General features: G+C 45.9%; 1 protein-coding gene across 3 annotated transcripts in view; it reads right to left on the bottom strand.

Moving 5' to 3' along the window:
• The window catches only part of ezrb (ezrin b), a 297,539-nt gene that overhangs the window by 149,032 nt on the left and 121,661 nt on the right, over positions 1 to 26,846 (bottom strand). For all 3 annotated transcript variants that reach the window (XM_078229989.1, XM_078229987.1, XM_078229988.1), the window contains exon 7: positions 12,417 to 12,563. In XM_078229989.1, the coding sequence (XP_078086115.1) occupies positions 12,417 to 12,563 (147 nt within the window). The remainder of the gene's footprint in view (positions 1 to 12,416; positions 12,564 to 26,846) is intronic.

Below are 26,846 nucleotides of genomic sequence, written 5' to 3'. Positions count from 1 at the left end.
GGGGTTTTAGTTCAGTCAGGCAGCCTGGAACCTGCAAGGAACCTGTCTGGTAAGGCAGATGATTGATCAGCATGTTGAAATATGACATTGTTGCAATCATGGAGACATGATTGATAGAAGGGCAAGAATGGCAACTCAACATTCCAGGGTATAGGAGTTTCAGGTGTGATGGGGGATTGGAGGGAGGATGTACGAAAAGAGGAGTCATTGCATTATTGATAAAAGAAACCATCACTGCAGTAATAGAAACATAGGAGCAGGAGGAAGCCATTTGGCCCTTCGAGCCTGCTCCACAACTCATTATGATCATGGCTGATCATCCAACTCAATAGCCTAATCCTGCTTTCTCCCCATAACCTTTGATCCCATTCTCCCCAAGTGCTATATCTAGCCGCCTCTTGAATACATTCAATGTTTTGGCATCAACTGCTTCCTGTGGTAATGAAATCCACAGGTTCACCATTCTTTGGGTGAAGAAATGTCTCTCCTCAGGAGGTGTGTGTGTGTGTGTGTGTGTGTATGTATGGGGGGGGGGGTTGCTTAAAAAAATTAGGATGGCAAAGAGGGTTCACAAAATATGACTGACAGATATGATTAAGGAACACCCCAAGACATTTTATAAGTATGTTAAGTGCAAGAGGACGACCAGAGAGAGTGGGGCACATTAAAGACCAAATGGGCAATGTGTGTGTGGAACCAGAGGATATGGATGAGTTCTTAAATTAATCTTTTTTTTGTATTCACTTAGGTGAAAGACATTGTAGCTGGAGATTTCAGTTGGGATGGTGAAGTTCTAGAGTACGTTAAGATTAATAAAGAGGAGGTGGCATTAAATGTTTTAGCAAGCATACAGGTGCATAAATCCCCAGGGCCTGATGAGATGCATCTCAGGCTGCTCTGGTAACCAAGGGAGGAGAATGTAGGGGCCCTGATGGACACTTAAAATCTTCACTGGCCACAGGTAAAGAGCCAGATAACTGGAAAATAGCTCATCAAGAAGGGCAGCAAGGATCAGCCAGGCAACTATGGCCAGTTAGTCTAATGTCAGTGGTAGTGAAATTATTGGAAAGAATTCTGAGGGACAGGATTAATCAACACTTGGAAAGACAGGGATTGATCAGGGACAGTCAGCACGGATTTGTTGGTGGGAGATCCTGCCCAACTAATTTCATTGAGTTTTTTGCAAAGATAACTAAATATGCTATTGAGGATAGCGCAGTTGATGTGGTTTACATGGGCTTCAGTAAGGCCTTTGCCAAAATCCCACTGAGAAGACTGGTTCAAAAGGTGCCCATGGGATCCATGGCAAGTTAGCAAATTGGATAAGGTAGTCGGGTTGGCATACGGCATGCTTGCCTTCATCAGTCGGGGCATTGAGTATAAAAATTCGCAGGTCATGCTGCAGCTGTACAGAACCTTAGTTAGGCCTCATTTAGAATATTGTGTACAATTCTGGTCGCCACACTACCAGAAAGATGTGAATGCTTTGGAGAGGATACAGAAGAGGTTTACCAGGATGTTGCCTGGTCTGGAATGTATTAGGGTGTTGCATGGCCCCTTAAAGAGTTTGGTGATGTGGTCAGTCCGTGACATCATCAGCTACTTTGCAGACTTTATTCAGTCTAGACCCAGCCGCTGTGGAGTAAACAGCTGCGTAAAACACCCAAAACCTATCTGTCATCAATTTTCAATTGAGGGCATTAGCTATGAGAGGTTGGATATACTCGGTTTGTTCTCACTGGAACGACGGAGGTTGATGGGTGACCTGATAGAGGTTTACAAGATTATAAATAGCATGGACAGAGTGGATAGTCAGATGCTGTTTCCTAGGATAGAAAAGTAAAGTACTAGGAGACATAGGTTTAAGGTGCGTGAGGAAAAGTTTTGGAAGAGATAGAACATAGAAAAGCTACAGCACAAACAGGCCCTTCGGCCCACAAGTTGCGCCGAACAATTTCCTTACCTTCTAGGCTCATCTATAACCCTCTATCTTACTAACCTCCATGAACCTATCCAAAAGTCTCTTAAAAGACTCAATCGAATCCGCTTCCACCACCACTACCGGCAGCCGATTCCACACACCCACCACCCTCTGAGTGAAAAACTTACCCCGAACATCTCCTCTATACCTACTTCCCAGCACCCTAAACCTGTGGCCTCTCGTGACAACCATTTCAGCCCTGGGTAAAAGCCTCTGAGAATCCACTCTATCAATACCTGTCAACATCTATACACCTCTATCAGGTCATCTCTCATCCTTCGCCTCTCCAAGGACAATAGACCTAGCTCTCTCAACCTATCTTCATAAGGCATAACACTTAATCCCGACAACATCCTCGTAAATCTCCTCTGCACCCGTTCTATGGCTTCCACATCCTTTCTGTAATGAGGCGACCAGAACTGGGCACAGTACTCGAGGTGGGGTCTGACCAGGGTCCTATACAGCTGCAGCATTATCTCCCGATTTCTAAACTCAATTCCTCTATTGATGAAGGCCAGTATTCCATACGCCTTCTTAACCACAGCCTCTACCTGCGACGCCGCTTTGAGCGTCCTATGAACCCTAAGATCCCTCTGTTCTTCCACACTGCCAAGCGTCTTACCCTTAATATTATATTCTTCCATCCTATTTGACCTGCCAAAATGAACCACCACACACTTATCTGGGTTGAAGTCCATCTGCTGCTTCTCCGCCCAGTCGTGCATCTTATCTATGTCTCGTTGCAACTGCTGACATCCCTCTACACTATCCACAACACCACCAACCTTTGTGTCATCAGCAAACTTGCCAACCCATCCTTCCACTTCCTCATCCAGGTCATTTATAAAAAACACAAAGAGCAAGGGTTCCAGAACAGATCCCTGGGGCACTCCACTGGTGACCGACCTCCACTCTGAAAAAGACCCATCTACAACCACTCTTTGCCTTCTGTGGGCAAGCCAGTTCTGAATCCACAAAGCAACGTGCCCTTGTATCCCATGCCCCTTCACTTTCTCCATAAGCCTTGCATGGGGCACCTTATCAAAGGCCTTACTGAAATCCATATAAACCACATCTACTGCTCTTCCCCCGTCTAAGTGTCTAGTCACATCTTCAAAAAACTCAATCAGACTCGTAAGACATGATCTGCCTTGGACAAAGCCGTGCTGGCTACTTCTGATCATACTATTCCTTTCCAAATGTTCATAAATCCTGCCTCTCAGGATCTTCTCCATCAACTTACCTACCACTGAGGTTAGACTCACCGGTCTATAATTTCCTGGACTTTCTCTTCTCCCTTTCTTGAATAACGGAACCACATCCGCCATCCTCCAATCCTCCGGAACCTCTCCCGTCTCCATTGACGACGCAAAGATCATCGCCAGAGGATCAGCAATCTCTTCCCTCGCCTCCCACAGTAACCTGGGGTACATCCCATCCGGTCCCGGCGATTTATCTAACTTGATGCTTTTCAACAGCTCCAACACATCCTCTTTCCTAATGTCCACATGCTCAATCTTCTCAGTCCACTGCAAGTCTGCACTGCAACTACCAAGATCCTTTTCCACTGTGAATACTGAAGCAAAGTATTCATTGAGTACCTCTGCTATTTCAACTGGTTCAAGACAGACTTTCCCACCGTCACATTTGATAGGTCCTACTCCTTCACATCTTATCCTCTTGCTCTTCACATACTTGTAGAATGCCTTGGGGTTTTCCTTTATCTTGTCTGCCAAGACCTTCTCATGTCCCCTCCTGTCTCTTCTAATTTCCCTCTTTAGTTCCTTCCTACTAGTCGTATACTCTTCTGGATTTCTAACATTACCTAGCTCCTTGATCCTTTTGTAGGCTTTTCTTTTCTTCCTGACTAAATCCGTTACAGCTTTCGTGCACCACGGTTCCTGTAACCTACCATAACTCCCCTGTCGCACCGGAACATTTCCGCGCAGAGCTCCAGACAAATTTTCCTTGAAAATTTGCCACAGTTCTTCCATACATTTCCCTGAGAAAACCTCCTTCCAATTTATGCCTCTAATTTCCTGTCTAATAGCATCATAGTTGCCCTTACTCCAGATAAACACTTTCCTAGCTCGGCTGATCCTATCTCTCTCCAATGCTAGTGTAAAGGAGATAGAGTTATGATCACTATCCCCAAAATGCTCTCCCACTGATAGATCTGACACCTGCCCAGGTTCATTCCCTAATATCAAATCAGCACAGCCTCTCCTCTTGAAGGCTTATCCACATACTGTGTCAGGAAGCTCTCCTGAACACACCTAACAAACTCCTCTCCATCTAAACCCCTTACCCTAGGGACATTCCAATCAATATTTGGGAAATTAAAATCTCCCATCACGACCACTCTGTTATTATCACATCTCTCCAGAACCTGCTTCCCAATCTGCTCCTCCACATCTCTGCTACTATTGGGCGGCCTATAGAAAACACCCAGTAAAATTACCGATCCCTTTCTGTTCCTAACCTCCACCCACAGAGATTCCGTAGACAATCCTTCCGTGGCATCCATCTTTTCTACAGCCATGACACTATCCCTGATCAACAGTGCCACTCCCCCACCTCTTTTGCCTCCTTCCCTGTCCCTCCTGAAACATCTGAAACCCGGCACTTGAAGTACCCAGTCCTGACCCTGAGATAACCAAGTCTCTGTAATGGCCACCACATCACACTTCCAAGCAGCGATCCACGCTCTAAGCTCATCCATTTTGTTCACTATACTCCTTGCGTTAAAATAAACACACCTCAACCCTTCTGTCTGAGAGCTCCCCTTCTCCGTCACCTGCCTATCCTCCCTGTCACACTGCTGACCAGCCCCTCTTATTTTTATTCTAACCTCCTCACTCCCAGTCACCACATTTTGATTCCCACCCCCCAACCATTCTAGTTTAAACTGTCCCCAGTAACCTTAGCAAACGTTCCCGTCAGAATATTGGTCCCCCTGGGATTTAAGTGAAACCCATCCTTTTTGTACAGGTCGCACCTGCCCCTAAAGAGGTCCCAATGATCCAGGAACCTGAATCCCTGCCCCCTGCTCCAATCCCTCAGCCACTCATTCATCCTCCACCTTATTCCGTTCCTTCCCTCACTGTCTCGTGGCACAGGTAGCAATCCCGAGATTACTACCTGAGCGTTCCTCTCACTTAACTCCCTATATTCTCTTTTCATAACCCCTTCCCCTTTCCCGCCTACGTCGGCAGTACCAGTATGCACCATGACCTCTGGCTCCTCTCCCTCCCACTCAAGGGTTTCTTGGATCTTGTCGGAAATATCCCTGATCCCGGCCCCAGGGAGGCAAACCACCATCCGCGTTTCTCGACTTCTTCCACAGAAACGCCTGTCTGACCCCCTCACTGTGGAGTCCCCAATCACCACTGCCTTCCTACTCCTTTCCTTACCTTTTTTTGCTACAGGACTGGACTTCGCACCGGAGGCACGACCACTGCTGCTTCCCCCAAGTGGGCTGTCCCCCCATCAGTACTCAAACAAAAGTACTTATTCTTAAGGGGCACAATCACTGGGATACTCTGAACCACCTGACTCTTCCCTTTCCTAACTGTGACCCACTTGCCTGCTTCTTGTGGCCCCGGTGTTACCACCTGCCTATAACTCCTATCTATCACCTCCTCGTTTTCCCTGACCAGACGAATGTCCTCGAGCTGCAGCTCCTGTTCCCTAACTCGCTCCCTTAGGAGCCGCAGCTCAATACACCTCGCGTAGATATGCACCTCTAGGAGGTTAGGCAACTCCATGACCTTCCACATCCGACACTTAGCACAGCAAGCTGGCTTCACATTCATATTTCCCTCAGATTCCGCAGGGGAAGAAATGAGAGATGTGCGAGGCCAGTTTTTTTTACACAGAGGGTGTTGAATGTCTGGAACGCGCTACCCGGGGAGCTGGTGGGAGTAGATACGATAGCGGCATTTAAGAGGCAACTAGACGAATACATGAATAGGATGGGAATGGAAGGATACGGACTCCGTAAGTGCATACAGTTTTAGTTCAGGCAGGGATCATGATTGGCACAGGCTTGGAGGGCCGAAGGATCTGTTCCTGTGCTGTACTTTTCTTTGTTCTTGGATCCTGTGACCAGTGGTCTACCACAGGGATCAGTGCTGGGACCCTTGCTGTTACATTAACAACTTGGATGCAAATGTAGAAAGTATAATTAGTAAGTTTGCAGATGACACAAAAATTAATGGTGTTGTTGATGGCGAGGATGGTGAGGGGCGGCACGGTAGCACAGTGGTTAGCACTGCTGCTTCACAGCTCCAGGGTCCCGGGTTCGATTCCCGGCTCGGGTCACTGTCTGTGTGGAGTTTGCACATTCTCCTCGTGTCTGCGTGGGTTTCCTCCGGGTGCTCCGGTTTCCTCCCACAGTCCAAAGATGTGCGGGTTAGGTTGATTGGCCAGGTTAAAAATTGCCCCTTAGAGTCCTGAGATGCGTAGGTTAGAGGGATTAGCGGGTAAATATGTGGGGGTAGGGCTTGGGTGGGATTGTGGTCGGTGCAGACTCGATGGGCCGAATGGCCTCTTTCTGCACTGTAGGGATTCTATGATTCTATGATAGTCTTTGGCTACAGATTAATATTGCTCAACTGGTAAATTGGGCAGACCAATAACTGATGGGATTTAATCCTGAGAAGTGAGGTGATGCGTTTTGGGAGGTCAATTATGATATACACAATGTATGGTAGGTCCCTAGGGAGTATTGAGGAACAAAGGAACATTGGTGTACAAGTCCATAGATCCCTGAAGGTGGCAGCACAGGTGATGAAGGCATATGGAATGCTTGCCTTCATTAACTGGGGCATAGAATACAGGAGCAGGGAGGTCTTGGTACAAAAACATTGGTGAGGCCACAGAATATTGTGTGCAGTTCTGGTCAACACACTATTGGAAGTTGTGATTGTACTGGAGAGGGTGCAGAGGAGATTCACCACGATGTTATCTGGAATGGAAAGTTTCAGCTATGAGACTGGATAGGCCAGTTTTGTTTTACCTGGAGCAGAGGAGGCTGAGGGGGGATCTGATAGAGGTATACAAAATTATGAGGCGCACAGATAGGATAGATCGTAAGAAACTTTTTCCCATGGCAGAGCTGTTTAGGACCAGAGGGCAGGGTGTTTAGGACCAGAAGGGCTCGGAGGAAAGATTTTTCACCCAGAGGGGTGTGGAAATATGGGGCACGCTGCCTGAGGAGGTGGTGGAGGCAGGTTCTCTTGCAACATTTAAGAAGCATCTGGATGAGCACTTGTCCAAGGCATAGCAATGGACCAAGTGCAGGTAAACAGGATTAGTACAGATTAGCATTGGATGGTCGACATAAGACATGGTGGGCTGAAGAGGCTGTTTTTGTGCTGTATGACTCTATATTCATCTATATTCAAGAACAGGGAAAAGTTACAGGTTAGTCAGCCTAACAGTGGTGTTGGGGAGATTATTGAAGCTATTAACGTGGAAAATACTGAATCAACGAGAGTCAGTATATTTATATTAAAGTTAAATTGTATCTCACTTGAATGAATTCTTTGAGGTAAGAGAAAAGATTGATCAGGGTGATGCAGCAGATGTTGATGAGGTAATTAAAAAGCATATGGATTTATACATAGAGGCATAAAAGCAGAGATGTTAGAACTTTATAATCATACGTTAGGCTTCAGCTGGGGTATTGTGAACAATTTTGAGCACCCACACTTCAGGCAAGATGCAAAGGTCTCAAAAAGGGCAGGAAAGTGAGGCCACAACCAGATCAAATGGCAGAACAGGCTCATGCAGCTGATGGGCCTACTTGCCTTCCTAATTTTTGTGTTCTTATGTTTTCTCAGCATCTCCAATGTTCTGCAGAAAGCTGCAACACAGAGGGACTTGGGAGTACTTTTTCATGAAACGTCTCGAATATGTAAGGAGTTTGACAGGAGAAATGTTGAGAAGATATTTCCCCTCATGAGACCAGATGGCGTGGTTTCAGAATAAAGGGGCACCAATTTAAAACTGAGATGAGGAGGAATTTCTTCACTGGCGGTTGAGTCTTTGGAACTCCTTGTTGTGACTGATATTGGTCAGCTGGTAAGTTGGGCAGAGTCCTTGTGTATAAGGCTGAGATAGATTCTTGATCAGTAAGTGAATTAAGGGTTGCAGGGAAAGGGCAGGAAAGTAGACGCAAGGAATGTCACATCAGTGGAAACAGCTCCAGGGGTTGAATGGCCTACTCCTCTTCCTATTTCTTATGATCTTCAGCAGGATATAAGCCATCCTCATGACTTTCATATCTCTTGCCTCTTCCTACTCTTCCTGATGGCCACTCATCTACTATTCAGAACTCTACCTGCAGGTGGCCCTGGAATACATAGAGGTTTACAGCATGGAAACAGGCCCTTCAGCCCAACTTGTCCATGCCGTCCTTTTTTTGTAAACCCCTAAGCTAATCCCAATTGCCCGCATTTGGCCCATATCCCTCTATACCCATCTTACCCATGTAACTGTCTAAATGCTTTTTAAAAGACAACATTATACCCCCTCTACTACTACCTCTGGCAGCTTGTTCCAGACATTCACCAGCCTGTGTGAGAAAAAATTGCCCCTCTGGACACTTTTGTATCTTCCCCCCCTCACCTTAAACCTATGCCCTCTAGCTTTAGACTCCCCTACCTTTGGGAAAAGATATTGATTATCTAGCTGATCTGTGCCCCTCATTATTTTATAAACCTCTATAAGGTCATCCCTCAGCCTTCTATGCTCCAGAGAAAAAAGTCCCAGTCTATCCAGCCTCTCCTTATAACTCAAACCATCAAGTCCTGGTAGCATCCTCGTAAATCTTTTCTGAACTATTTCTAGTTTATGATGATCCATGATCCAGAAAACCAAGCCACCTTGACACTCCATATTGATTTCAGCTCCCCATCAAGTTCCAAAACCCTGAACTTCAGCTCAAGCTGGGATACTTTGTACACATGTGGCCAGAGTCACAGACAGGAGGGGAAGAGGGGGGGTCAATTTAAACTGCTCTTATTTTCCCATCCTACGCATCCATGAACAGAAAGGTGTTTTCAGTTGTTTTGATTTCCCCTTTTATAAATAGTGTATTGTCCCCAACCCTTAAATTTGGAAATGACACATATGCATGCATGATTGCAGAATGCCCCTGTCTTTCAGAATGAGGCTGGCACGACGAGAGAAGGCACCTAGAATGAGTCAGTCTGGAGACACGAGTTCAGAGGTTCCAGTAATTGGCAGGTTTGATGAGGGTCCGCGGTCTTTCTGCTGCCATCAGCTTGAGGGTAGACAGCACAGGCTGTTCCCTGGAGTTCTGTTCAGTTTTGAAGTTAAATAGGAATCCAGTTCAAACAGACAATATCACAGTGCAACTTGGGGGAGGTCATGTGACACCCCGCAATTTTGAACACAGGATGTATATTCCCAAGGCTGGAATCTAGAGCTTTAATTGGAGCCTGGAGGCTTTTTGTTTTTGGAGACACTGGTGTCAGATTAATTTAACTGCCATACTCTGTCAAAACCATGGTGACAATGCTTTGACCACGAGTACTATTATGGAAGATTACAATTTGCAAAGGTTTTTCTTTGTTCAAAGTCATCTGAACCAGACAGCGCGTTCCTGAAGCCATTGTTATCTTGAAACTGCTTCAAAGCATCAGGTCACTGGCTGAACCATTTATTAGCTCAGCAATTTTCCATTTTTAACAGCACAGAGAAAAAAATTACTTTATGAAATAGGCCAGCTGATGAATATATATATTTTTAATCTTTCATATCTCAAACGTGATACCCAAAGAATTTCACACCTGCGCAGGAATTTTAAGCAACAGGCCTCAGCCTCTCATCCGGGCTGTAGAAAAATCTTTATTCCTGCCCTTAGAATCTAGTTAGTAGCTTGTTCAAACTATTAATTTTAATGAATGCCTCCAGACCTGCTGTATGTTAGTACTCTTATGTGCATAATATAAAAGCAAATTACTGTGGAATCTGAAACAAAAACAGAAAATGCTGGAAAACCTCAACAAGTCTGACAGCATCTGTGGAGGGAGAATAGAACTAACGCTTTGAGTCTGGATGAGCCTTCTTCAGAGCTGTTATACAAATTCTGATAATTTTTAATTTCCCACCTTGTGATTTATACAAATGGCTTTCTTTGTAGAAAGCCACTTATCCACTTTCCTCAGATGTTACATGGAGGTTCTTCTCTTCCCCCTCCATCAAACATTGCCTATCCACTTCCACTTTTTATTATCTCTCCGGTCTCATTCAGCTCCTGCTCTCAGGCCTCTTTATCACCATGAGAGTCTGGCTCTGTTCCAGCTGTCATTGTTACTGATGTCAGGCCCCAATGCCTTCTTGCATGGCTCAGTGCAAAATTATCGTAACACTTCTGTGAAACACCATAGGAGATTTGGGGGGCAATCTTACCATTACACCCCACTGGCCCATGGGCAAGCCAGTGAGATCAAGCAAGACCAGAGAAATTAGGTTCACGCTGGATTTCACACCTCTCATGATCTATCGGCACCAGATATCCAGCGAGATCAGCCCATTTCCGGCGCAAGGCTGAATGATTTATTTGAATGACATTTGAATGTATTTTGCATAGAATTAATGAGCCCGGGACTCAATTGTTTGGGCTCATTTGCCCGAAGGTTCTCTCCGGTGAGAATCACAGCTGGTCCCCAGAGGTGATGGCCTCGCCAGTAGAACCGGAGACTATTGCGGCCTCCCAGGGAGGGCGGGGACACGGGGGGGGGTGCCCCATGTGTAGTGTCAGCCTGGCAATGCCCAACAGGCATTCTGGCACTATCCACTGGACAGTGCCAAGCGGCAAGGCTTAATTCGTCCAGGCAGGTGGGGGAGGGGATCATTGACAGGCTGCAGGCCCCAGGAGAAACTGATGGGGTGTGCTTTGTTTGAGGCTGGCTGAGACATGCACGATTGCGCACTCTGCTACTCTCAGCCAGCGTCTGGGCGATTTAAGTCCCGCCCCCTCCACCTTTATTCCAAGGCTTTCCCCCTCCACCTTTACTCTAAGTGGGTAAGTTAAGAAGAGCCAGGAGGGGACATGAGAAGTCTTTGGCAGGTAGGATCAAGGAAAACCCTAAAGCTTTCTATAGGTATGTCAGGAGTAAAAGAATGACTAGGGTAAGATTAGGGCCAGTCAAGGACAGGAGTGGGAAGTTGTGCGTGGAGTCTGAAGAGATAGGAGAGGCACTAAATGAATATTTTTTGTCGGTATTCACACTGGAGAGGGACAGTGTTGTTGAGGGGAGTACTGAGATGCAGGCTGTTGGACTGGATGGGATTGATGTTCATAAGGAGGAGGTGTTAGCAATTCTGGAAAGGGTAAAAATAGATAAGTCCCCTGGGCCGGATGGGATTTATTCTAGGATACTCTGGGAGGCTAGAGAGGAGATTGCAGAGCCTTTGGCTTTGATCTTTGTGTCGTCATTGTCTACAGGAACAGTGCCAGAAGACTGGAGGATAGCAAATGTTGTCCCCTTGTTCAAGAAGGGGAGTAGGGACAACCCTGGTAATTATAGACCGGTGAGCCTTACTTCTGTTGTGGGCAAAGTATTGGAAAGGATTATAAGAGATAGGATTTATAATCACCTAGAAAGGAATAATTTGATTAGGGATAGTCAGCACGGTTTTGTGAAGGGTAGGTCGTGCCTCACAAACCTTATTGAGTTCTTTGAGAAGGTGACCAAAGAGGTGAATGAGGATAAAGTGGTTGATGTGGTGTATATGGATTTCAGCAAAGCGTTTGATAAGGTTCCCCATGGTAAGCTTTTACAGAAAATACGTACGCATGGGATTGAGGGTGATTTAGTGGTTTGGATCAGGAATTGGCTCGCTGGAAGAAAACAAAGGGTGGTGGTTGATGGGAAATATTCATCCTGGAATTCAGTTACTAGTGGTGTACCGCAAGGATCTGTTTTGGGGCCACTGCTGTTTGTCATTTTTATTAATGACCTGGATGAGGGCGTGGAAGGATGGATTAGTAAATTTGCGGATGACACTAAAGTCGGTGGAGTTGTAGACAGTGCGGAGGGAAGTGGCAGGTTACAGAGGGACATAGATAAGCTGCAGAGCTGGGTTGAGAGGTGGCAAATGGAGTTTAATGCGGAAAAGTGTGAGGTGATTCACTTTGGAAGGAGTAACAGGAATACAGAGTACTGGGCTAATGGTAAGATACTTGGTAGTGTGGATGAACAGAGGGATCTGGGTGTCCATGTGCATAAATCCCTGAAAGTTGGCACCCAGGTTGATAGGGTTGTTAAGAAGGCGTACGGTGTGTTAGCTTTTATTGGTAGAGGTCATGCTGCCGGAGAGTTTCTGATCCATTTTTGGGGTGAGTTCAAATCTGCAATCTTACCCACTAATGTATTCAGGGGCTTAAAAAATCACTTACTTGTCATCTTTTTCATAGATATTGAGACCAAGAGCATCAACACCCAACCATAAATCTGTTCCCTTCTTATTTTTGATATCAAAGTAGTTGACACCATACATTTCGAGATCTTGGGCAATCTTCAGGTACTCAATCATGGCATCTTCCCTGTTGATAAGATGAACAATTTAAATAACAACAATAAATAATTAGTGCCGGAGAAGTTCACCAAAATGAGAGAATTTTCTATATATCATAAAGATAGCAACCAAGAAATTCATAAGAGAACACTAACTCCACTTTAATGTTTACGTTTGTTAGTCACTTTCTTGCACTTTACTCAAATTTGCTTTAAATTGATTACAAATGTCAAATAAAGCTCCTCCTCCTTTGCCTAAACTCTCAAAACAAAGTTTGTGGACAACATTGTGATTTTCGATATGACAAAGTTTACTGCATAATCATTGTTTACCCTTACATATATGGCCATCAGGAACTGGATTGATTTATCACTCCCTTAGGATATTTCCAGATAGCCTGTAAAGAAGAGAAACCTTTAACCCATTGGTCTGGGTTGGAATCAAACCCAGAAACAATATGCCACCTCAACACTATCACTAACTCCCTCATGGATATTGCCAGCACTTGGTACCACTGCAGTCATGCTCTGAAAATTGGCTGCCATTGGGGCCGGCGGGGGCAGAGGGCAGGAGCAAAAAAATCACGAGAAGTGCAAAGTCACGTTGTATGTGGGGGTGAAAGCCTGCCGTGATTATCCCCTCTCCCTGTTAGTAGCAGGCTCCGTTACCAGCTGTACAACATTGGGAACCTCATTGGAATATATTTGCATCTCATTATCAGCTCCAGATGCCGGAATCATAACTCCTCCCCCATCAAAAAATCCATCCACAGTGACATGATACAAAAATGGTGCGAAGGATGACTGACTTCAAAAGGCATGCGCATGGTGAGCATCCCTCTGAGGGGAGCTAAGGAGCAGCTCCACGCATTCTGGGGTTTGTACCAAGGGTTCATCTCGGTGGTACCAGGACCTAGTCAGGGGAGACCCGAGGAGACAACAGGCGCCATTCTTGAGTATGCCTTCTGCTGCCAGACCACAGGCTACTTAGAAGGGCATCACAGAGAGAGGAGAAGCCTGAACAGTGTGGTGTTTGTGGGAGTGCGGGTGAAGAGAGGCAGCTATCAAAGACCAATGCTGCTGTTTAAATCTGGGGACCTAGTTGCAACGACAAGGCCAATTGGAAAATATGTCAGTCATTAGTACCCTTTCTAGCAGAAGCCATTCAGCTATAACACAAATTACATGCCTCGAGTCAAATTAGTCATACAATGATGCCACACAAGCACCACCCATATGTGAGTGCTCTGATTGCTGCTCAGTATCTAGCTCTTGGTGCACTGAATTCCAAATTCGATGACTGCTGTGGTGTGCCTGTACCAATGCAACTGGGCAAGCAACGATGTAAGTTAGAGATTTGGCAACGGCACACTGCCCGAGAAGAGCACTCTTAATCCTTAGCTGTGTGCTGAGGTGCATATTGATAAGTGCCCCTCCCCATAGACCAGGTTGCGTGCAGCTTTGGACAATGCCTGCACCTGAGATGAGAGCTCAGAGTGCAGTAGAATACCCAATGCTGGGGACACTTGATCACGTGGTGTGGGGAAGGGTGGTGTGTAATGTTGCCAAAGCATAGTGCGAAGTAAGGACTGAGCATCAATATGGAAAGAAGTCTAACAACACCAGGTTAAAGTCCAACAGGTTTATTTGGTAGCAAAAGCCACTAGCTCTCGGAACAGGCTGTTCCTACATCAGGTGGGTGGGAGTTCTGATCACAATGTGATTCACAATCTGATTCCCAGCGCGAGGCTGATGACGAGATGGAAATTGTCAATTCCATACCGTTAGTGAGCCCAGAATGGTATCGCTGGGCTTGCTAATGTTTCCCACCCCGCCGGGAGAGGCCCACCAACAGGTATCATGTATGGTCCCCATAAACAGGGAGCAGGCATGATCACCCCATTGGTGGGGACAGAGGCCATTGAGGCCCCCTCAGGAGGTCAGGGGGGCGCCACTTGGGCATTGACAGCCTGACTGCGCGATCAGACTGCAGATGAGGGTCATGGAGACCAGCGTTCGGGGGAGTCATGGAGGCCGGTGATTTCGGGGGCCAGTGCGCACGTGCTGATCTCTCCACTGACAGATCGGTGCATGCGCAGTGGGCACTCAGCACGCTGATGCCAGCCTCTTGGGTGGGATTAGGGGATTACTCCATTCCCCCCCTTACTGGCATGAATCTCATAATGGACTGTGATGCACAGAGTTCTGAAGATTCATTTCACTCAGCTCACCCAGAAAACTGGCAGGAAAAGCTCCTGTATTCCCACCCCTTGGGCACTTAGTACTTTTGGGAGAATCACCCCCCAAGTCTCTCTCTCTGATACTGTAGTGAGGAGAATGTAGGAAACATAGGAGGAGCCTGGTGAATTTGCTGTCATTCTTCTTACTCATAGGCAGGAGAGAAGATGATGCCAATGCCTAGGTGCCAAAGGCAGGAACAGAACTGTAATGAGGAAAGCATGGCAGGACCTGCTCGGCACACAGGGGATGAACCCCAGGAAACCTTCGCTAGACCCAGAGTCTACAGATGGCGCCTAACATACCTGCAGGTGTCAGAGAACCAGTGGTGTCAAAGGCCGCACATGTCCAGGTAACTGGTTGGTCACAGAGTCATAAAGCAATACAGCACGGAAACAGACCCTTTAGCCCTTCCGATCCATGCCGACCATGATGCCCTCCCAGCTAGTCCCAATTGCCGGTGTTTGGCCTATATCCCTCTAATCCTTTCCAATCCATGTACTTATCCAATTACTTCTTAAATGTTGCTATTATATCTGCCTCAACTACTTTTGCTCACAGCTTATTCCATATGCGCACCATTCTCTGCGTGAAGAAGTTGCCCCTCAGATCCTTTTTAAATCTTTCCCCTCTCACTTTAAACCTATGCCCTTCAGTTTTCAATTCTCTTTGCCTGGGAAAAAGACTGTGCATTCATCCTATGGCCCTCATGATTTTATACATTTCAATAAGGTGACCCCTCATTCTCCTACATTCCAAGGAATAAAGTCCTATCCTGACCAATCTCTCCCTATAACCCAGGTCCACTAGTCCTGGTGAGACCGTCGGAAATCTTCTTGGCACTTTTTCCAGTTTATCAGTAAAGAATAAAGAACAGTACAGCACTGGAACAGGGCTTCTGCCCACCAAGTCTGAGTCGACACAGATGCCTCTCTAATCTAATTCCCTGCCTATTCATGTATCTATCCAGATGCCTTTTGAACTTTGTTATGGAAATGTCTTTCCTATAACAGGATGACCAAAACCGTACACAATACTCCAAATGAGAGCTTTCCAATGACTTATACAGCTGCAACAATGTCCCTACTCCTATTTCAATGCCTTGATTGAAGGCCAGTGTGCTAAACACCTTCTTCACCACCCTATGTGACACTGCTTTCAACAAACTATGTACTTGTACGCCTAGGTCCCTCTGTTCCTTAACACTTTCTAGGGCCCTACCATTCACTATATAAGTCCTACCCTGGTTTAAATTTCCAAATGCAACACCTCACACTTATCTGTATTGAAATCCATTTGCCAATCCTCGGCTCAAAGAACAAAGAAAATTACAGCACAGGAACAGGAACAGGCCCTTCGGCCCTCGAAGACTGCATCAACCATGCTGCCCGGCTGACCATATCCCTCCATTCCCATCCTATTTGTGTATTTGTCAAGACCGCTTCTTAAAAGTCACTATTGTATCTGCTTCCATTACCTCCCCTGGCAGCGAGTTCCAGGCACCCACCATCCTCTGTGTAAAAAAGAATTTGCCTCAGACATCTCCTTTAAGCCTTGACCCTCACATCTTAAACCTATGCCCCCAAGTAATTGACTCTTCCACCCTGGGAAAAAGGTTCTGAATATCCACTCTGTCCATGCCTCTCATAATCTTGTAGACTTCTCTCAGGTCGCCCCTCAATCTCCGTCATTCCAGTGAGAACAAACCAAGTTTCTCCAACCTCTCCTCATAGCTAATGCCCTCCATACCAGGCAACACCCTGGTAAATCTTTTCTGTACCCTCTCCAAAGCCTCCACATCCTCCTGGTAGTGTGGCGACCAGAATTGAACACTATATTCCAAGTGCGGCCTAACTAAGGTTCTATAAAGCTGCAATATGACTTGCCAATTTTTAAACTCAAGAGCCCCGGCCATTGAAGGCAAGCATGCCGTATGCCTTCTTGACTACCTTCTCCACCTGCGTTGTCACTTTCAGTGACCTGTGTACCTGTACACCCTCTGCCTGTCAATACTCTTAAGGGTTCTGCCATTTACTGTACATTTCCTATCTGTATTAGACCTTTCAAAATGCATTACTTCACATTTGTCCGGATTAAACTCCATCTGCCATCTCTCTCTGCCCAAGTCTCCAACCGATCTATATCCTGCCACATCCTCTGACAGTCCTCATCGCTATCCGCAATTCCACCAACTTCTGTGTCGTCCGCGAATAATAATCAAATCAGTTACATTTTTTTCCAAATCATTTATATATATCTTACGAACAGTAAAGGTCCCAGCACTGATCCCTGAGGAACACCACTAGTCACAGCCCTCCATTCAGAAACACACCCTTCCACAGCTACCCTCTGTCTTCTATGACTGAGCCAGTTCTGTATCCACCTTGCCAGCTCACCTGTGATCCCATGCAACTTCACCTTCTGCACCAGTCTGCCATGAGGGACCTTATTAAAGGCCTTACTGAAGTCCATGTAGACAACATCCACTGCTCTACCTCATCAATCATCTTCGCCCTTTCCTCAAAAAACTCAAATCAAGTTAGTGAGACACGACCTCCCCTTCACAAAACCATGTTGCCTTTCACTAATAGGTACACTTGTTTCCAAGTGGGAATAAATCCTGTCTCAAAGAACCCTCTCCAATAATTTCCCTACCACTGAAGTAAGACTCACCGGCCTGTAATTACCTGGATTATCCTTGCTACCCTTCTTAAAAAAAGGAACAAAATTGGCTATTCTCCAATCCTCTGGGACCTCCCCTGTAAGGAGTCTAACAACACCAAGTTAAAGTCCAACAGGTTTATTTGGTAGCAAACGCTACCAAATAAGAAGATCTCGCACTCACCTGACGAAGGAGCAGCGCTCCGAAAGCTAGTGGCATTTGCTACCAAATAAACCTGTTGGACTTTAACCTGGTGTTGTTAGACTCCTTATTGTGTTTACCACAGTCCAATGCCGGCATCATAACCTCCCCTGTAGCCAGTGAGGATACAATAATTTCTCTCAGAGGTTCCAGCAATTTCCTCCCTTGCCTCTCTCAGTATTCTGGGGTATATCCCATCAGGTCTTGGGGACTTGTCTACCTTAATGTTTCTCAAGAACCCCAATACCTCCTTCTTTTTGATCTCAACATGACCCAAACTATCTACACACCCTTTCCCAGACTCATCATCCACCAAGTCCTTCTCTTTGGTGAATACTGATGCAAAGTACTCATTTAATACCTCGCCCATTTCCTCTGGCTCCATGCATAGAATCCCTCCCTTGTCCTTGAGTGGGCCAACCCTCTCCCTGGCTATCCTCTTGCTCTTTATATATGTATAAAAAGCCTTGGGATTTTCCTTAATCCTACTGGCCAATTACTTTTCGTGACCCCTTTTAGTCCTCCTTACTCAAGTTTCTTTCTACGTTCCTTGTATTCACACTTGCTTCGTGTGTTCCCAGCCTCCTAGCCTTGACAAATGCTTCCTTTTTCTCTTTGACTAGGCTCACAATATCTCTTGTTATCCAAGGTTCCCAAAATGTGCCATACTTATCCTTGATCCTTACAGGAATTTACCATTCCTGAATTCCTATCAACTTACACTTGAAAACTTCCCACATGCCAGATGTTGATTGGCCCTCAAACATCTGCCCCCAATCTATATTCTTCTGCTCCTACCTAATATGTTGTAATTAGCCTTCCCCCAATTTAGCACCTTTATTTGAGGACTACACTTATCTTTATCCATCAGTACCTTAAAGCTTACTGAATTGTGGTCACTGTTCCTGAACTGCTCCCCTACTGAAACATCGACCACCTGGCCAGGCTCCTTCCCCAATACCAGGTCCAGTACGGCCCCTTCTCTAGTTGGACCATCTAGATACTGCTTCAAGAAGCCCTCCTGTATGCTCCTTACAAACTCTGCCCCATCCATGACCCGAGCATTAAGTGAGTCCCAGTCAATATAGGGGAAGGTAAAATCTCAAGATCCCCCTGTAATTGTTGATAACCTACTTCACTATCAACAATACCTCCTAATTTAGCATCATCCACAAACTTACTAACCATGCCTTGTACATTCACATCCAAATCATTTATATAAATAACGAATAGCAAGGGTCATAGAATCATAGAAATCATAGAAACCCTACAGTGCAGAAGGAGGCCATTCGGCCCATCGAGTCTGCACCGACCACAATCCCACCCAGGCCCTACCCCCACATATTTACCCACTAATCCCGCTAACCTACGCATCTCAGGACTCTAAGGGGCAATTTTTAACCTGGCCAATCAACCTAACCCGCACATCTTTGGACTGTGGGAGGAAACCGGAGCACCCGGAGGAAACCCACGCAGACACGAGGTGAATGTGCAAACTCCACACAGACAGTGACCCGAGCCGGGAATCGAACCCGGGACCCTGGAGCTGTGAAGCAGCAGTGCTAACCACTGTGCTACCGTGCCGCCCAACACTAACTCCTGAGGCACACGACTTGTCACAGGCGTCCAGTCCGAGAACTAACCATCACCTTCTGCTTCATAGCATCGAGCCAAATTTGAATCCAATTAGCTAGCTATACCTGGATCCCATGCAATCTAACCTTCCAGACTCGCCTTCCATGCAGGACCTTATCAAAGGCCTTGCTAAAGTCCATATAGACAACATCTACTGCCCTACCCTCATCCATCCTCTTGCTCGCCTCTTCGAAAAACTCTAAAAGATTCGTCAGACATAACATTCCACGTACAAAGCCATGCTGACTATCCCTAATCAGACCTTGACTATCCAAATGTTTGTAGATGCTGTCCCTCAGAATCCCCTCCAGTAACTTACCCACCACTGATGTCAGGCTCACTGACCTGCAATTCCCTGGCTTGTCTTTTCCACCCTACTTAAACAATGGAACAACATTAGTCACCCTGCAGTCTTCCGGAACTTCACCAGTGGAAAGAAATGAAGCAAATGTCTCTGCAATCTCTTCCCCAGCCACCCACAAGATCCAGGATGCACTTTATCAGGCCCAGGGGAGTTATCCACCATAATGTACTTTAAGGCTGCAAATACCACCTCCCTAATAATATGCTGTGGGCCAAGGCATCACCACTAGCACCCATGATTTTTTCCTCAGTAAACACGAAGGAGAATCATTCATTAAAAATCTCACCCACCTCCTGTTGCTCCACATACAGACAGCCATGCAGATATTTAAGGGAACCTATTCTCTCCCTAGCCACTCTTTTACTCTTAATAGCATAGCTCTTGGACCTCTTGGGATTTTCTTTAACATTAACTGCAAGATCCATCTCATACCCTCTTTTTGCTCTCCTGATTTCCTTCTTAAATCGACTCTTACACTTTATATCAGGGGTCTCCAAACTACGGCCTGCGGGCCACATCCGGCCCGCAGCGGGCTAACATGGGCGACATGGTAGCATAGTGGTTAGCACTCTGCTTCACAGCTCCAGGGACCTGGGTTCGATTCCCGGCTTGGGTCACTGTCTGTGTGGAGTTTGCACATTCTCCTCGTGTCTGCGTGGGTTTCCTCCGGGTGCTCCGGTTTCCTCCCACAGTCCAAAGATGTGCGGGTTAGGTTGATTGGCCATGCTAAAATTGCCCCTTAGTGTCCCGGGATGTGTGGATTAGTGGGTAAATATGTAGGGATATGGGGATAGGGCCTGGGTGGGATTGTGGTCGGTGCAGACTCGATGGGCTGAATGGCCTCTTTCTGCACTGTAGGGGTTCTTTGGAAACATCTGGCCCGCAGCCAGTGGGGTGGGACGGGATTCCCGCTGCCGAAAACACTCCCACGTCCGGAACCCCACCGCTGACTCAGGATCCGGACGCGGGGACGGAAGCCACAGGCTAGACATTTGCTGCCACTCTGCGCGGTGTCTGATGGACCCATGGGAATCCCCGCCCTCTTTACCAGCCTATTGTCCAATCAGAGCTGCCGTCCTGTGACTGGCAGTTCATTAAACGAATCAGCAATTGAGACATCTGTTATCCAATTGCCGCTCTGCATTGACTGAGTGACAGCTGCTTTATCCAATCCGTAAGCTCCATCTGTCTGAAATGAGCGAGAACAATGACAATGATGGCGGCAATTCAGACCAATTCAGTTATGGAAGGAAAAAGGAAAAGAAAAGTGGACAGTGAGTGCCACCTGTTTAATGAAGAATGGGGTGTAAAGTACTTTTGTACAAGCAGGTGATAAAGCCTTGTGTGTCATATGCAACGAAACTGTTGCAGTTTTGAAGGAGTACAATGTACGTCGACACTGAGACCAAACATGAACCAAGTTATTCCCAATTCACAGGAACACAGCGTTCGGAAAAATTTGAATCAATGCAACGCAGGTTGCTTTCCCAACAAGCTTTTTTTTATGCAGAAGATAATTGAAAATGAAGCTTTAAACCAGGGCCAATTACAAACTAGCTTATGTGTTGGCTAAAAGAGGAAAGCCATTCACCGATGGAGATCTCATCAAAGAGTGTATAATGGAAGCAGTGGAGGAGTTAGGCCCAGAAAAAGCAAATCTGTTCAAAATCATCAGTCTTGTGCCAAATACTGTTGCTTGTAGAATCGGGGATATAGGAAGCAATATATTTCATCAAATTGCAGACAAGGCAAGAAATTTTCAGTTGTATTCTCTCGCACTTGATGAATCGACTGATGTGTGTGACACATCACAACTCCTAGTATTTATCCGTGGCGTCGGCAGTGAATTTAATGTGACACAAGAATTAGCATCAGTGCATAGCATGCACAGCGCAGTAACTGGAGAAGACATCTTCAAAGAATTGCAAAAAACTGTGTTAGAATATAACCTGGAGTGGAATAAACTGCAATGCGTGACAATTGATGGAGGAAAGAACATGTCTGGGGTGAAGAAAGGTTTGGTTGGACAAATCACAAAAGCTTGTGAGGTTGGTGGATTCTCAAAGTCCATGTTTCTGCATTGCATTATCCATCAACAAGCATTGTGCGGAAAATATGTGGATATGTCTTGAGTTCAACAGTGAATTTCATTCGATCTCACGGGCTTAATCATCGCCAGTTTATTTATAAAACTAATTTTTTTTCTTTGGCCCCCGAAAATGTATAAAATATACGATGTGGCCCTCGTACTGAAAAGTTTGGAGACCCCTATTTTATATGGTCAATGGGGGAATCACTTGTCCCGATTGCAAATGGGATGTTGGCATTTATTGCAAAAGGACTGGAGAATAAAAGTAGAAAAGTGTTGTTGCAATTGTATCGGGTGTTGGTGAGACCACTTCTGGAGTATTTATCCAGTTTTGGCCTCCTTATTTGAGGAAGGTTGTGGTGCCATTGGAGGCAGTTCAGAGGAGGTTCATCAGATTGATTCCGGGGATGAAAGGGTTGACGTATGAGGAGAGATTAAACAGTTTGGGCTTATACTTGCTGGAGTTTAAAAGGATGGGAAGGGATCTGATTGAGGTACATAAAATTTTAAAAAGGGATTGATAAAGTAAATGTATTCCAAATATTTCCTCTTTTGGGGCAATCTAAAACAAGAAGTCACAGATATAGATTGAGCGGCAGTAGATTTAACACTGAGTTGAGGAGGAACTACTTCTCGCAGAGGGTGGTGAATTTGTGGAACTCACTGCCCCATGGTGCGGTGGAAACGGAATTGTTGAATGATTTCAAGAAGGAGATAGATATATTATTAATTTTAAAAATGGACATGGGGAACAGGTCGGGAGGTGGATTTGAGGCCAAGGAGAGATCAGCCATGATGTGATTGAATGGTGGAACAGGCTTGAAGGGCTGAATTTGCCTGCTTTTGCTCCTGGTTCTATGTTTCAACCTATTTTTGTGTCATCCATGAATTTAGCAATAGCACATTCACTTCCCTCATCCAAGTCATTAATACATATTGTAAATAACTGTGGCCCCAGCACTGATCCCTGTGGCACTACACTAGTTACAGGTTGTCATCCTGAAAATGTCCCTCTCTGGCCAACAGTTAGTTAATCCTCTATCCATGCTAATATACTACCCCCAACACCATGGACTCATATCCTATTTAATAACCTTGAGTGCGGTTGTCGAATGCTTCTTGGAAATGCTAGTATAGTCACTGATTCCAAGGGGATCTTTTACTCGAGATTGTTTATTAAATCTGCCCCATCACCAGATCCAAAATAGCCTGATCCCTGGTTGGATCCACAACATATTGTTCCAGAAAAATTGTCTATGAACTCTTGGATTATCTCTGTCAATTTGATTTTCCCAATCCATGTGAAGATTAAAGTCACCCATGATTATGTACGGCTTTTTTTGCATGCCCTCATTATCTTCTGATTTATCTTCCATCCGACAGTATAACTACTTTTAGGGAGCCTATAGACTACTCCCATCAGTGTCTTCCCCTTTTTATTTCTCATGTCCACCTGTATGGATTCTATGTCTTCTCATCCAAGATCATTTCTTGCTATCGTTATCGTACTTATTCAATCTCATACTAACTAAAGCTACACCAACAGGCTTCCTGTACCACAGTGCCATGGCCAGCCAGCTCATCCACCCTACAACCCCCACTCTCATCCAAACAAGCTGAAAAGAACCACAAGCCTGTTGAATGTTTGCAGAGGCTGATACTCCTGTCCTCTGGCCTGCCTTAGCTGCAGTCACACCCTTCTGTCCATGACCACTTTCCAAACCAAATGATTAAGGGTATGACCACCTCCTGAAACAAAGCATCTCCCTTAAATTTTTACCCTCTCACCTTGAACCCATGCCCACTTGTAATTGACACTTCCATCCTAGGAAAAAGCCTCCGACTATCCACCCTATCTATGCCTCAGTTTTGTAGACCATCTGGGGCGGCATGGTGGCACAGTTGTTCGCAACTGGAGTGAGCGCAAAAAGCCCCGTTTCTTTGACATTGGAACTAATGGATACCAGCAAGTGCCTGCATCATGGAATGCATGTCCTGACAAAATGGAGATGATCATTCATCCTTTTCCTGCACTGGATGGCTGTCCTCTTCTCCAGGGTGCCGACACTGACCACCGCTTTCCTTGCTGGGCTAGCAAGCTTGCTGGCTGGTTTTCTTCCAGAGTGTAGCACGTCACGGCAGGCTCCACAACATTGAGTAGGCTCTCCGGGGAGACGTCAAAAAACTTGGGGCAGATTTCCTGACAGCCATCATTTCCTGGTGACCTATGAAGTGTGTTGCTGTGAACTGGAGTGGCCTTTAATTGTGGTGCTCAGATGGTCACAACATTGAGGTGACAGCGGGACGGGCAAATCAGAGGCCACCCCACCAGTGATATGGCAAGAAATCAATAAAGGCTGAGAAGCTGCCACTGCTGTCAGCTGGCTCAATGCCACTTATTCCGCCCACCATCGGCCTTTGCCAATTTCCAAGAAAATCCCACCCCTTAACTTTGTTTCTCTCTCCACAGATGCCGCCAGGCCAGAGATTTCCAGAATTTTCTGTTTTTATACCATTGCAATTAGATAGCTGCTTGTGAAGTGTCAAAGAATCCATTCAAGTAATTGAAAATTACTCCAGTACTAGGGGAATGGAACCAGAGAACCATAGAACCACTGAAGTGCAGAAGGGTCCAGCCCAATTTTGACCCCAAAGAATCAAAGGAACTTGAAGCTGTGTAAGACTTGGAGGAGTTTGCAGCGATGCGACAGGTTAAGGCCCAAGAAGTTTGTTTTCCGATTGGGTTAACATTTTCTGGTTGCAAGAATCTCATTAGTCTGAATTAGACTTGAATCTTTGACATCAGAGTTGAAAGCAAATCCAATCTCCAAACACCTAACATTCCCACAAATCATAGAATCCCTACAGTGCAGAAGGAGCCATTTGGCCTGTGGAGTCTACACCGACTCTCCGACGGAGCACCTTACCCAGACCCAACCCCCGCCCCATTCCCTTTATCCCACGCATTTTATCCCACTGTGTGCAGGAGGGTTTCCTGACACAATATGTGGATAGGCCGACAAGAGGTGAGGCCACATTGGATTTGGTACTGGGAAATGAACCGGGCTAAGTGTTAGATTTGGTTGTGGGAGAGCACTTTGGAGATAGTGACCACAATTCGGTGTCTTTTGTTATTGCAATGGAGAGGGATAGGGCCGCATGGCAGGGCAAGGTTTACAATTGGGGGAGAGGTAATTATGATGCGATTAGGCAAGAATTAGGGGGCATAAGATGGGAACAGAAACTGTCAGGGAAAGGCACTAATGAAAAGTGGAACTTTTTCAAGGAACAAATACTGGGTGTCCTTGATAGGTATGTCCCTGTCAGGCAGGGAGGAAATGGCCGAGTGAGGGAACCATGGTTCACGAAAGAGGTGGAATGAATTGTGAAAAGAAAGAGGGAAGCTTATGTAGGGATGAGGAAACAAGGTTCAGATGGCTCGATTGAGGGTTACAAGTTAGCAAGGAACGAGCTGAAAAAGGGGCTTAGGAGAGCTAGGAGGGGACATGAGAAGTCCTTGGCAGGTCGGGTCAAGGAAAACCCCAAGGCTTTTTACTCTTATGTGAGGAATAAAAGAATGACCAGGGTGAGATTAGGGCCGGTCAAGGACAGTAGTGGGAACTTGTGTATGGAGTCAGTAGAGATAGGCGAGGTGATGAATGAATACTTTTCTTCAGTGTTCACCAAGGAGAGGGGCCATGTTTTTGAGGAAGAGAAGGTGTTACAGGCTAATAGGCTGGAGGAAATAGATGTTCGGAGGGAGGATGTCCTGGCAGTTTTGAATAAACTGAAGGTCGATAAGTCCCCTGGGCCTCATGAAATATATCCCAGGATTCTTTGGGAGGCAAGGGATGAGATTGCAGAGCCTTTGGCTTTGATCTTTGGGTCCTCACTGTCCACGGGGATGGTGCCAGAGAACTGGAGAATGGCGAATGTTGTTCTTCTGTTTAAGAAAGGGAATAGAAATGACCCTGGTAATTATAGACCAGTTAGTCTTACTTCGGTGGTTAGTAAATTGATGGGAAAGGTCCTGAGGGATGGGATTTACGACCATTTAGAAAGATGCGGATTAATCCGGGATACTCAGCACGGATTCGTGAAGGGCAAGTCGTGCCTCACAAATTTGATTGAATTTTCTGAGGAGGTAACTAAGTGTGTTGATGAAGGTAGGGCAGTTGATGTCATATACATGGATTTTAGTAAGGCGTTTGACAAGGTCCCCCATGGTCGGCTTATGATGAAAGTGAGAGGGTGTGGGATAGAGGGAAAGTTGGCCGATTGAATAGGTAACTGGCTGTCTGATCGAAGGCAGAGGGTGGTGGTGGATGGAAAATTTTCGGATTGGAGGCAGGTTGCTAGCGGAGTGCCACAGGGATCAGTGCTTGGTCCTCTGCTCTTTGTGATTTTTATTAATGACTTAGAGGAGGGGGCTGAAGGGTGGATCAGTAAATTTGCTGATGACACCAAGATTGGTGGAGTAGTGGATGAGGTGGAGGGCTGTTGTAGGCTGCAAAGAGACATAGATAGGATGCAAAGCTGGGCTGAAAAATGGCAAATGGAGTTTAACCCTGAGAAATGTGAGGTGATTCATTTTGGTAGGACTAATTTAAATGTGGATTACAGGGTCAAAGGTAGGGTTCTGAAGACTGTGGAGGAACAGAGAGATCTTGGGGTCCATATCCACAGATCTCTAAAGGTTGCCACTCAAGTGGATAGAGCTGTGAAGAAGGCCTATAGTGTGTTAGCTTTTATTAACAGGGGGTTGGAGTTTAAGAGCCGTGGGGTTATGCTGCAACTGTACAGGACCTTGGTGAGACCACATTTGGAATATTGTGTGCAGTTCTGGTCACCTCACTATAAGAAGGATATGGAAGCGCTGGAAAGAGTGCAGAGGAGATTTACCAGATGCTGCCTGGTCTGGAGGGTAGGTCTTATGAGGAAAGGTTGAGGGAGCTAGGGCTGTTCTCTCTGGAGCGGAGGAGGCTGAGGGGAGACTTAATAGAGGTTTATAAAATGATGAAGGGGATAGATAGAGTGAACGTTCAGAGACTATTTCCTCGGGTGGATGGAGCTATTACAAGGGGGCATAACTATAGGGTTCGTGGTGGGAGATACAGGAAGGA

The sequence above is a fragment of the Mustelus asterias genome, chromosome 15 (assembly GCF_964213995.1).
Source record: "Mustelus asterias chromosome 15, sMusAst1.hap1.1, whole genome shotgun sequence".
Classification (NCBI taxonomy): domain Eukaryota; kingdom Metazoa; phylum Chordata; class Chondrichthyes; order Carcharhiniformes; family Triakidae; genus Mustelus; species Mustelus asterias.
This window is presented reverse-complemented; position numbering and strand designations above follow the sequence as displayed.